Raw genomic sequence first — 13,268 nt, forward strand, 5'->3', positions numbered from 1 at the left:
GAGATATTACTTTCACCTGGCAATGTGGATAACTAAATCAACACCATCATATTATTTGGACTTACCAGGTTTTCAATGGATTTCTGATACTGATCTATTTCTCGCAACGTCTCATTGTCCCTTTTGACTTCGTTGACATACTGCGCCAAATCCTGCACACACATCAAAAGACAAAGAGTCTATTTTAACTTTACTGCACAGAGAAAAGCTTGGGCACAGGATTCTGCAAAGGATTTCATATTGCCTTGCAAATGTATTCACATACTTTCAGCTTTGTTTACAAATTGTCATCTTGCAGCCACAAACTCGTGATGTATTTTACTGGGATTTATGTGACAGAGCAACTTTAGGTTGCATATTTGTATAGTGTAAAGTAAAAACTGAAACTTGAACTGACAGACCAGAAGGAGGAGGGGCATTAATCAGATAAAACAGCATGAGGAGCCAATGGTAATCCTGGAGGAGCAACAGAGATCCACAGCTCAGGAGAAAGAAACTGTCAACAGCTAAACTATCAGCCGTACTTTCCACAAACGTGGCCTTTAAGAAAAAGTAGCAAGAAGAAAGTCACTCTTAAAAGAAAGCCTCAGGAGGTTCTGTGTGAAGGTGCCACAAGTCATGCAGGGGACACAGCAAACATGTGTAAGAAGGTGCTTGGCTCAGATAAAGGCTAAAATTGAACCTTTTGGTCTACATGCAAAATGCCGTGTATATGGGAAAACTACCACAACACATCATGCTGACACATCACCCCTGTGACACATGGTTGTAGCAGCATCATGCTGTGGGATGCTTTTCTTCAGCAGGGACAGGAAAGCAACTAGGAGGGTGATGGAAAGATGGACAATCCTGGAAAAAAAAGCTTTTAGAGGCTGCAAACGACTTAAAACTGGGGTGTAGGTTCACCTTCCAGCAGAACAACAACCCTAAACATACAAGAAGAGGACCAATAGAATGAGTTATATTGAAGAATATTTCTGTATGAAAATGGTCCAGTCAAAGCCCACACCTTATCCAACCTAGACTTATCATGGATAAACCCCGGACTCCAGTCCACATTCTAACCCAGAGAGCGTTTTGTACGGACCGCAAATCATTTTCTCATTTATTATGTAGATATAGACATATCGTTGTATGCCACCAGAAAACGACAAAGAAGAAGAAGCTATGCAGGGTCCTTGAACACGGGTTGCTAATGCACCTTTTCCACTGGCTCCATTTAGGTGGCCCGGCTTTGCCCCACACCTTCTCTCTATACTTGGCATGTTGAAAGTTGTGTTTCCAGTTGTGTTTCCTCTGACCCACTGACAACTGGTGCTATGGCACCTGAAGCTCCAAATCCAGCCGTCAGTATAGTGACTGTGCTGATATTAACATTACTGTTAATAGCTGTTAAGTTACGAGCTTAGAAGCTCACACGTGCTGACAGTACAATGACTTGGTGGTGGAAAGATGAGTAAAAGAAGATGGCTTTGCCAAAAATACATAACGTGGACTATAAAAATCAGACATTTAAAGATAAATGGACAGAAACATATGCTTTACTCTTAACTTCGGTAGGGTGTAAGGCCAGTCTGCCTCATATGTTCAGAATTAGTTGGACTTATAAAGAGTGAAAATCTAAAGACACATTATGAAACCAAACATTAGAACTTCAACCAAAGCTATCCGCCTGGGTCCGACAGTAGGGCAAGGAGAATAAATGAACTGAAGGGAGCGAGCTACATGGCTGATAACAAGGTCTCTTACAGCACAACAGCGAGCATATGAGTGTTCACTGTCAGTACAGTGGAAAACAAAAAAATCCTTTCACTGACTGGGAAATGATCAAAGAGTGCATGGAAGATGTGGCAGGAACACTTCAGATGGCAAAGAAGGACAACAACTTAAGGAAAAGGTTAAGCAAATTGCCCTGCCTGCCACAAGCACAACAAGCAGAGCAGAACTGTTCTACCAAGATGTACAGACCCAGACTGTGTCATTCAAATTGAGTTTAATATTAGTTCTTAAATTAGATTTCACTTTTCTGTTCAGCGGATGATTTCGTGGGCATATGAATAATTGATCAGTAGTTAAAAAACAAAAACTATTGTCAATTAAATAATAAATATAAATGAAAGCAAATATTTTTGTCAGTTGATTTAAAATGTTCGGAGCCCAAAGTGTTTGGATGATGGCGGTAGTGGACCTCCTGCTATTTTGCAGGAATGCTAATACCTCTTCTCAGTGCATGCTGGGATAGGATTGGGTGGAAATACCTTCATTGCATCTAACGCTGTTCGTAGGTTGCTTTTGTCAGAGGCATCATGGGTGTGTTTGACCAGCTCCTGTTCAACAAAGAAAACAAAATCACACACAGCACAAAAATGTTAGAAGTGAGGGCAAATAAAAGATAGAGTGCAGGAAAACAGTGATAAACACTGTTATCCTGCTGCAAAGACCCGGTACATGCATGTAAATGTAAGGTTTCTGCTCTGGAAAGAAGATGAAAATGAAGATGTCTGGTCCTAAAATAAACCTGATACATTGGAATGTGTGTGCACTCATCTACAGGAGGTGTATGCATGCATGCCAGTTTGTATCTAAAATTACTTGCCAGTGCGGCAGCACAGCGTAAACAAGACATCTAGACCTCGGTGGTGAAGGATAAGGACAGATGCCGCGCATGCATGAGGCCACACTAAGGGAGATACAGTGTATGTGTCCTGAACGGCATTGCTCAAATCCCCGGTGTCAGTCAAGCTCAACCTGGGCGTTATTATCACGAGCAAGACGACAGAGGCCTATTTATCAAGCCTGTGCTCCGACCTCCACACATCCACAGAGATACAGAGGATGGGAACGGTCCAGCTGATAGCGGGGCTGTACATGATGGACTTTTTCAAGGAATCCCATTGTTGCCAGTTTAGAGAGGGAGACGAGAAAGGATGAGCGCGGGGCAGCGAGGAAGACCGAGCAAAAGACTGATGACAAAATAAAAGTGGAAAAAGAAAAAGAAAAGGAGAGGTGGTGGGTGAACCCGAGAGGAAGTGACATGACATTAGTTAGAGAGATTCTGGATGTCACCATGTGAGGATGTTGCCCAGCAGATGCTTTATTCAGCACATCCAGCTATTACCCAGCTGTTCTACAGGGATTTAAGCCCATGTTGATACAACCGATGCACTTTGTTTTTACACACGTTTCTCCTTTTTATAAATATCATTTTTACTTTTTTGCAGTGGTGCTACAAACAGGGGGGTCATAGGAGGCCATGCCCATGCCTATACATTTGCTGCCCTTTCTTTCACTGGTCACAGTTTAAACGCATAATTTCTTTGATGAATATGAATTTGAGAGTAGAGATTCTAAGCTTTAAAGAGTCGCAGTATTTATGAATTTACAGTATTTATATTCATCCTTATGCCAAATTTCCTCCTTCTTTGGGGACAGCTTACTTCTAGCCCCACCCCCTTAACATGTTGACACCTTCATTTTGATGCTGCTCCAAGATTATGAATGTCCCCCATTTGGCCACCCTGGAACAGACAGTATATGAAAATGGCCAAAATCATTTTCCTTTTTTAAATATATTTTTTTGCTTTTTTGCAGTTTGTTCTCCTTCTTTCAGGTCAAAGGTACAGGTTGCCAACTATAAGGTGCAATTGGTATAAATATTGTTTTGTCCCAACTGTAACTAAAGTTCTCAATATTGACCAAGCTTGGCACATTTTAGAATGTTTATTCATTTTATGTTTTTTTTTTTTTATCCTTGTCAATATGTTTGATTATTAATAAGTGTGGAAATTATGTTGACTTTTGTAAATATGCCTTGACTGTCTTTGACTGCTGCTGTGCACCACATTTCTCCTTGTTGGATAATAAAAACCTGAAATGAACTGAGCAGAAGGCCTCAGATAGCCGAATTTGGGAGTTGTTAAGCACGTTAATGCCTAAAGAAACATGGGGAAACTACAATTTTGATCTTTCTTCCTAGATTTTGCTGTAACCATGCATTTAACCTACAGAACCATATGACTAGTGGGTCGTATAAGCAATGAACACATCCAGAGTAATATATTTTGAAAAAATAAAGCCATCTGCTGTTTAATAAGCTCTTGGTTTGTTGTTGTTGCAATGGGCTTTTGAGGGATTTGTATTTATATGTCTCTTACCTTTACCTGATCCGCAATTCCAGTTCAGAAAATTTCAGCCTGCACTGTTGGACTTTCCCATGCACATTTAAATAAAAAAATCCAAATTCATCCTGCTGTGTTTTAAAAAAAAAAAATTATTTAAACTACTTGTTTACTAACATGTAAGCATTGGTCAGTTACTGACATCAATAAATCTCAAAAAAAGTTCTGTCATATAGTCAAGTTGAAGAGGTGTTTTGATGCGCGCAGGAGTGACCAGGCTGAGACAGAGCTGGCACTGCTGATCAGCTGGCTTTAAGAAGGCTACTACACTATTCCCCCACTTACAAATGTTTGGAAAAACGTCAGGGCGAGGAAAAATACAGAAAGTTGTGGTGTGGTGTGGTGTTTCTAAACTACAGTTGGCTAATTGTGCTTGACACCTGATTCACATGACTGCATTACCTCCTCAGCATGCCATCAAATACTACAGAAGCCAGTTAATCACCCATCTATTTAAGGCAGGCAAGATGGACCAGGGAAAACAGGTAGGCTACCCAAGCAGACAGCAATCTAACTAATGTAACAGCTAATATCAGCTGTCAAACGTGTGTTACTCGATAATAAAACAAAAATAATGTGTAATATTTGCTGCAATAAGTATTTAAAGATATTCTACATAATTTAGCAGGGCCATAACATCAACTCTGTGAGTTTCATTTCTGATTTTCTGGATTTGAAACAGTCTTGTTTGCTTATTTTCTTTGTAAATACTATTGTAGAAATCTCTATTATTATTTTTATATCATTATTCTAATTATTCTGCTATATAATATGCAGATGAGTGTCAATTTCAGAGAAAAATGATGAGAAAGCACTTGCAGTCGCTGTCCTCCTTTCTAGTTGTCTTCGTTGCTGCCCTCCCCTCCTGTCCTTACGTTAAATTTATTTATTTTCTTCTTTCTACTTCCTCCCCGATCGTCTGTATCGAATGACAATTGCACTGCGGTCATTCTAAACTCACTGTCATGAAGTAGATACACAAACAGTCAAGATGAGCTGCGGAGCCTGAAGGACAAACGCAGGCTGAAGGATGTATAACGCGGTCAATGCTGCCTCCGGTGGATAAATAGTTTCATGACAGCTATCTTGTTAAAATGTGAGGGTTTTTTTTTTAGATCAGAAACTTACTGATTTAACTCTAATATTTACTGAGAATGTCATGTTCACTGTTGGTTAAGACTCCGTCATTCACAGTGCAACCTAAAGACTGACATAATATCTGAGCACTGAGAGGTTTGTAGAAATCATACAGATTGATAAATGTAGACAAATTAATTACAGATGCTTTGCTGAATGGTGGTCAAAAAACTTAATATCACTTTACTCTCTCACAGAAGACACCCAAGAACTCCTTCTTTCTAATTTAATCATAATAAACAACTATGTGTGAAATGAACTGATGCCCAGTACACAAAACCATTTGTGCTGCACATTTGTTTCCAGTGATCCCCAGAAAAACACGGCCTTAGCTAGTTTTTCAACATTCACAGCATCATTCCAGTTCAGTAACCTAACAGCAACTTAAGCCTCCAGGAAGATGAAGGCAGCTGAACAGAAACAGGACATGACAGTTTCTAGCGCTGTACCTGCAGAAGGAGATGATACTTCAACACCCGTTGCATGGGAACCACAAGCAGGTCTCTCAGAGTGAACTTGCCATAATTGGCTCTCTTTGAACATTCCTGCACAAAGTTAAAAAGAAGCCAGCCATTATTAGTCGCTATGGTAAAACTATTTCGCTGATTTCCAGTGAGAAATATGTGCACCTTGTTGAAACATTCGTACTGGTAATTTGAGTCTCTAATGCTTCACAAGTTTTATAATAAACTATACAGTTTAATGAATGATCGTCATCTCCTGCAATGCTTCATCTGCCCACTTGAGGGCATCCTCTATCCACTATGAGCACATGGAGGAACTGCACACTTGTCACTCCTGCACTAAAAGGACACTTATTTATCGACACTATCATCATTTTAAAGCAGCCATGTAGCTTCTCACCTCTAGTTTCATGCGTACATCCTCTCTGCTTCTGCAGATTTCATCGAGGGAGACGATGGCTGTCTCCACATGGCTGCAGTATTTCCCGTAGATCAACAACCTGGATCAGATCAGAGCAGAAGGACGGATCCCAAACATTATGTATTTTCATCAACACTGCTGTTAAACTAGAAAACAAACAGTAAAAGAGAAAGCTAAGTACATTGTGACATGAAATGAGGAAATTCTGAGAGGCTGTGATTTCTCATGATTTATGTATAGAAATGATGGAATGAGGAGGAGAAGAAATAAAACAATAGAACATGAAATGTTCCTAGGGTTGTTTTGTACCTCTCTTTGAAAGTGATGAAGATCTGGTAAAGGTTCTGGGCACTTTTATGGTGGATTGAATCTTGAATTTCCATCAGTAAACACTTGTGAACCTTGACCAGTTCCTGGAAAACAGACAGAAACAATTAATGCTAACCATCTGTTACGATTATTAGGGCCTACAACTCAGAAGTATTAGCACATCATGATAAACCATAGGTGACCCTAACATGGCTCCCAGTATTATGCCTTGGATCTGGCCTGTTATAAGTACATTTAATCATAAAATTTGAGACAGAGATCCTTGCAACCTAACCAAGACTACTCAGACTCAGAATACTGAACTTTAAAGTTTGACATTTTAGACTCACTTTGTTTGTACCCCAGAAAAATTCAAAGAGCAAAGCCTGAAGGCGTTAAATGCCCAGATCCCATGGTTGGACTAAAAGCAACATCTATCAATAAATTTCATGGAGCAATGACATGAAAATGTTCTGGTTGTCAGTGGAGAGGTTTGTACAGTCAGGGTCTTGCTGACATTTTGTGCACAGCTGAAGTCATATATTATAAAACTCCTTCTGCAGTCCATGGCAGTGTAGACTCTGTGATCGCAGTTAAGTAGTTACATTTAAGCCCAAAATTAATTATTCTGCTGGGAGATTTAGATTTGCCATATTTTAAAAATATTTTAATTCAACCAAGAAGTTTGCAATACACTGTAAAAAAAGTATCGATTTTTATTTACATTTTAATACGAGTGGCAGGTCAAAATCTTTATCAACATTACAGCAATCACACCTTTCTGATCAGCTTCTCGCATGTTTTCGGTGGTTTTCTAAAGATTTGTCTTGGATGATGAGCTCAGAGTCTTCCCATCACCCTTATTTCTAGCTCCCTCCATGGATTCTCTATAGGATTCAACTCAGGACTCCAAAATGTCAATATTACTTCCAGTCTGAAAAAAAAACATGTTAGTAAAAGTAAAAGATTATTTTAAACCTAAATCTGCCGGGGGTGAATAATGAATAATTTTGGGCTTAACTATAGGTCCTGTTCAGGTATTATTTACAGATTATATGGTTTTTTTTTCTCATCCTGTATAAGCTGGCATGTACTCATCATCTAAAACGTTTAGTTAATGTTTGCAAAAATACTGCTTTTACAAGGACTGCATATGAGAGTTAACAAACCTGATCTATAGTGGATTTAATATTTACAGTTGAACCAAATCTATTCAGTAAGTGACCACATATACAGCATATATGAAAAGTTAGCTCTGGAATAAAAAGTCTAGTGTGATTATATTAAATTAATTATAATTAATATTTCACAATAATTCAAACTCAGGTATCCCGCCAGCAGACCATATATTGGACAATTGCATGCATGAAGTCTATTACATTCCTGCCCATTTCAAAAATATTGGTTATCTTATACCAAATTGCATCTGGAGTTTTAGAACACACCTTTACCAAGTTTTCACTTAACAAACACTAGCCACCACGTCTTCAGTATGTAGCTCTCTGTGCTGCTACTTTTAAGCTGCTAAACATTTGTATACCAGTAAAAATTATTTTTTCCATTTGTTTAACTTGTTTTTATTATTTTTTTTACTCCTAACAAATAATGGCTATGATGTTATTTTGCAAAGCAACAGACAACACAGAGCATTTTCCCCTGCTTGACCTCAGAAAGTTAGCATTGTCACTGTTAGCATGTTAGCATGGAGCATATTAGCTCCTAGCAGGACTGCTGCCAGTCAAAGCCACAAAAATATCTACAATATTAAAAAAGAGTCTTTAAAAAATTTATTAAATTAAAAAAATTAAACAAATAAAAAAAACAAATGAATGGCAATAAATCAATTTGTAAAATATGTTTAGCAGTGGTTATGCTGCAGTGTGGATGTTTGCTGGTCTCATTTTATTTGCACACACCAGTGATGTTATACTATGGCTGGGAAATCTTATTTCATGAATTTAAACCATAAACCTTACCTCAAGTTGACCGGATTTAAAGACAATAACTCACCGGAATATTCACAAACACCTTCTCCATCTCAATCACAGAAAAAAACATGGTGAGGGGCATCATAAAGTGCTGCAGGAGAAAGAGAGAAAGAAAAGAATGCATGGGAATGAAAGTCATTTTGCGTGAGACGCTATTATGTTATGGAGGCCAAACTGCAAAGAGCTGCAGTAAGCAGAAACAACCAGGGCTGTTTGGGTCACAACAATAATCTCATTTTCAGAGTGTGCAGTTTAATGATTTCCGCTCTCCGAAAACTCCCACCATATAGTCAATTCTGCATCTCCATGGAGTGGGAGAGCACAAACTAAATTCTACCATCAGCTTTATATCTAAAGTCATCTACTGAGCCGCTCCGCTGGGAAATCAAGCGAGGGCCTTTTGTGGACGTGAACATAAATGATAGGAAGAAGACAAGTAGCTTTGGCTGGGGGTGTGGAAGCGGTGGGTCTCCCACAGTCCTGTGAAAGTGCTGAGTAAGGTGGAAGGCATCTGTAGGAAATTTTTGGTCTTTTCAGGCACTCTGTTGATCCAGGATTCCTAAACATTTTGGATGTAAAAGAACCTGTATTGTTCGAGACTCTACTTTTTAAAGTTCATCTTTCTTTATGTTCATTTTAAATTGTAAAATACTGGAACTCAAAAAAATCGTGTACATTCTTTATCTAATATTTTTGACCGTCAATTCATTTTCCCGTTGTGCAATGAGCTTGCTTCTGTTTCACATACAGTATTACAGCGGTTAAGGAGATGCTACTGATTTTCAGTGCCTTGGAAATCGTTTTAGAAAACATCCATTAGTGTAACTCCTTTTATCTAACTTTTCTTTCCATTATACCAGCTGAATGTGATCTTAAATTAACTTTGATTAAAGTAGAATTATATTATGAGTGGCAAATAAAATGTGGCCACTCATAACCATGTTTAACAGTGAGCTTTTAAAATATACAAATGGGTACTCGGTCTTTCTCCCACAGCACAAAAATGTGCATACCAGATTAACTGATATGAGCAGGTAGTAAGTGTGTGTGTATGGATATGTTGCCCTGTGATAGACTTCCGACCTGCCCAGGGTGGATCCCACCTCTCCCCTATTGACCCCTAGAGACAGAGAACAGCCCCCCTGTGACCCTGCACGAATAAGCGGGTATAGACAATGGATATTTTATGTCACAAACTACTGTCGACATTTCTTCTAAACTGAAAATAAAAATCTGGTCATTTTAAGCATTGATGTGTAAAAAATGTCAAAATAGAAAACCGGCTGAGTTTTTATCATCATTATTAAATAAAACTATACCAATAACTTAACTTAGGAAGAGTTCTGAATCCAATATTTAGGGGAAAACACTGATTTTCAATTATGGCTTACATGCTTTTACCAGGTGTACCTTATTCTCCACTAGCTGGCTTATAGATAGATTCTAATGGTCGTTAGGGGGGCTTGGTGACAGCAGGATGCAACTCTTTGTTGTATTTCTCTAAAAGTGAGTTTTGGAGATGGTTTCACCTAGACAAATTTGCCTTATTTGAATGGCATGATTTGTTGTCTTTCCCATTTTGAAGAGTGGCTACGAGAAACAGGCCTCAGTGTCAGGCCATATTTATAACACAGGGAAGCAAGAAGTCATAGAAAAGTAATTAAAAGTTCCTACATGTGAACAGCTGGAAGGGAAAGTATCAACTACAAATTCAAATTGCATTTATACATGTCCTATACTGTATATGCATTTGTTAAAGTGTTCAAAACATAAGCTGTTACTAAATATCAAAAGTACCAGGCTAGTACTTTCATCTTCTAATTGAATGAGCTTACTTTAGAGTGGCATGAAGGGAAGAATACCTGTTGGACTGATAGCAAAATACATTTTCTAAGTGAGGAACCTGGTCTTTTCTTACAGTGACTATTTTCAAAGGTGATTTCCTTATTATTTAAAGCTCTGGCTCCCTTTATTTTGAACTTCCAACATGGTAACATCATACAGAAAGTAAGGAATCCAATATATCTTCCTTAATTACACACATAAACATTTCAATGTGTTTCCATGAAACATTATCGTCCCAAACCTAGACGTTAACTCTTTGGAACCAGTTTCTTATGTAGATTACCAGTCTTACATTACAGCTACTTCAAAGCGATGTAATGACTTCCATTTGTCAGTCTGTGCGTACCTTCTCTATAGACTCCAGGGTCTCAGTGTATTTCTCCTCGGTCTGCTTGATCTCTGTTAAACAGCAACTCCTGATGTCGATCTCCGCCTGCTTCTGGAACGCCTACACACAAACCCACACACACACACACACACACACACACACGCGCGCGTGCACACACAGAAGCCAGTTACCATGTGTCAGCACTGTGGACTGACAAACTGTCGAGCGTCCAACCAGATGTAGCCGATCCAAGTCTCAGAGTGAGGTCAGGGGTTACACATGCTCCCTAAACTGTCTGCCAAATCTGAAAGAACATGTTGTTTTTCCTATTTGCTAAACAAATGGGAGAAAGTATGGCATATTAACTAAGCATGAAGTTAGATTTTGTGTTTCTGCCAGTTTAAACAACTAATTTGTTTAATTTTGAAGACTAATTAGAAGGAAATGGAGACATTTAGCTTAAATCTAATAGTCTGATCTACTAAAGAAGGAGGAAAAAGAAGTAGTGGAGGCCCAGGTCAACATAATGAATCTCATTAATTTGTCAATAAAAATGGGAGGATGGACAAATGAAAGTTTGTGAGATTATGTTGCCGCTTTAAAAACTGTTTCACCATCTGGATCTGCGATCGAAGCTACAGATGGAACACAAACCGGAGGAGGGACGGCTTCTGTCTTCATCAGGTCCTCATAGATCTCCCCACCTTCCTCATCGTCATACACACAGGCATACAGATCCTCCTCGTCCTCCACGCCGTTCTCACTGCGGGCACACAGGACAAAGCATGTGAGCTGGACTGCATGACATCACACTGGTGTTTGATCCCCACGTTGCATGGAAAATCGCTTTTGCCTGTAATACTGTGCTATAAATCCTCTCCGCACAGGACACTGCTTCATCCAGGAACATGAAAGGGGTTCAGTAACAATCTAGATGTCTTTTTTTAATGTTCACATCTGAGTTCAGAAATGTACGTCGGCAGGAAAGCTATGACTATGTATTGAGAAGGCATGTTCTTTATGAAAGGAAGGAAAGTCCACAAGTAAAGTGTGGTACATATTTCATAGGACCACTGTCAAAATTGAGTCAAAAGGTTAAAGATCAGTTCTTCTTTTATTGTAGTAGCAAAATCTCACACTGTAAAGATATGAAGAATCCAACTGTGTATTTATTCAGTGAGGAAAAAACCCCAATGTTAAAGAAAAGTATTTTTTAACAAAATCATAAACAGCTGAATTATTGGTACACCTGCTGTTAATGCTTTGTGCAACCTTATTTTGCCAAGAGGGCAGCACTTCTTCTGCTGTAACACGCTGGAGCGATCTTTGAGCATTCGTCTTAGCACACGACCGCTAGATCATCCTCAGTTTTCCTATTGGATAAGGTCTGGGGACGGAGAGGAGCATAGAAGAAGGCTGATTCTGTGTCTGAGGAACCATTACTGTGTTGATTTGGCCATATTTTTATATATCATTATCTTGTTGAAAGACCCGTGTGTATTTTATGGGGATTTTATGTGATGGAACAACACAAAGTAGATCATAATTGGATTTAAAAAGTATTGCTACCACACATAGTATTGGTAGCATCATGCTGTGGGCATGCCTTTTTTTCAGCTGGTACATCAACAACAGTCAGAATTAATGGGAAGATGGATGGAGCTAAATACAGGACAATCCTGGAAGACGAGCTGTTAGAGGCCACAGAAAACTTGAGACTGGGACAGAGTTTCACCTTCCAGCAGAATAACACTATACCTACAGCCAGAGCTACAATGGGATGGTGTGGATTGAAGAATATTCATGTGTTAAAATAGCCAAGTAAAACTTCAAACTCCGATCCAACTGAGAATTTGTGACAGGACTTAAAAAATTATACTCTATATGTGATGCAAGCATTGACTCAGGGGGGGCTGTATACAAATGCACGCCACACTTTTCAGATTTTTTTTGTAAAACCTGTCAAATTTGTGTCGTTTTTGCTTGAACTTCACAATCATGGGCCATTTTGCATTGGTTTATCACATAAAACCCCAATTAAATACATACAAGTCTGCAGCTGTAAATGACAAGTGACAAATGTAAAAAAAAGTTGAATACTTTTGCATGACACTGTATCTCCCTACAGTGGGATGCATTGGCATCGTAGAGATGGAGCTGCATCCATTACAGCCAAAAACAAAGGCAGTGTTGAGATTGAAAACACACAAAAACTCGCAAAAACAAACAGGCATGACCAGACAGCTGGCACATTCGTTCCAAAATATTCTCAGCTACATCAGAAGAAAATCAATAATAAAAGGGCCACTGTGTTATTTCACTGCACTGTGTTTAGATTGAGGTCCAGCTGCAGTGGAACTGGACCAGCTGACCTATTTGCAGTTAGTGTAGATTATGTAATACTATGTGACTATTTTTTTTTTAATCCCAGAAGCTCAGAAATCTCACGACGTGCTTTGACAAAGTTATGGTAAATAAAAATCTAATGATTTGATTGTTTTGATCTTTTATTCTTTGTGGTCCTGGGTCTCAAATCTCATTAGAAAAACTCATTTCTGGCTGATCTGGGTAGCATCACTTATATTGTTTGAAACCAAA

At 38.8% G+C, this 13,268-nt stretch overlaps 1 protein-coding gene across 4 annotated transcripts in view; it reads right to left on the minus strand.

The window, feature by feature from the left end:
• LOC124857923 (guanine nucleotide exchange factor VAV3) overlaps positions 1 to 13,268 on the minus strand; it is a 117,171-nt gene that overhangs the window by 43,530 nt on the left and 60,373 nt on the right. For all 4 annotated transcript variants that reach the window (XR_007035715.1, XM_047349510.1, XM_047349511.1 and 1 more), the window contains exons 5-12: positions 11,325 to 11,433; positions 10,689 to 10,790; positions 8,520 to 8,588; positions 6,510 to 6,613; positions 6,180 to 6,279; positions 5,765 to 5,860; positions 2,259 to 2,327; positions 66 to 152 (exon numbers count right to left, since the gene is read on the minus strand). Coding sequence is in view for 3 of the 4 variants with exons in the window: in XM_047349510.1 (XP_047205466.1) it covers positions 66 to 152; positions 2,259 to 2,327; positions 5,765 to 5,860; positions 6,180 to 6,279; positions 6,510 to 6,613; positions 8,520 to 8,588; positions 10,689 to 10,790; positions 11,325 to 11,433 (736 nt within the window). In the remaining variant the exon portion in view is untranslated. The remainder of the gene's footprint in view (positions 1 to 65; positions 153 to 2,258; positions 2,328 to 5,764; positions 5,861 to 6,179; positions 6,280 to 6,509; positions 6,614 to 8,519; positions 8,589 to 10,688; positions 10,791 to 11,324; positions 11,434 to 13,268) is intronic.

Source organism: Girardinichthys multiradiatus, chromosome 21 (genome assembly GCF_021462225.1).
Source record: "Girardinichthys multiradiatus isolate DD_20200921_A chromosome 21, DD_fGirMul_XY1, whole genome shotgun sequence".
NCBI lineage: Eukaryota > Metazoa > Chordata > Actinopteri > Cyprinodontiformes > Goodeidae > Girardinichthys > Girardinichthys multiradiatus.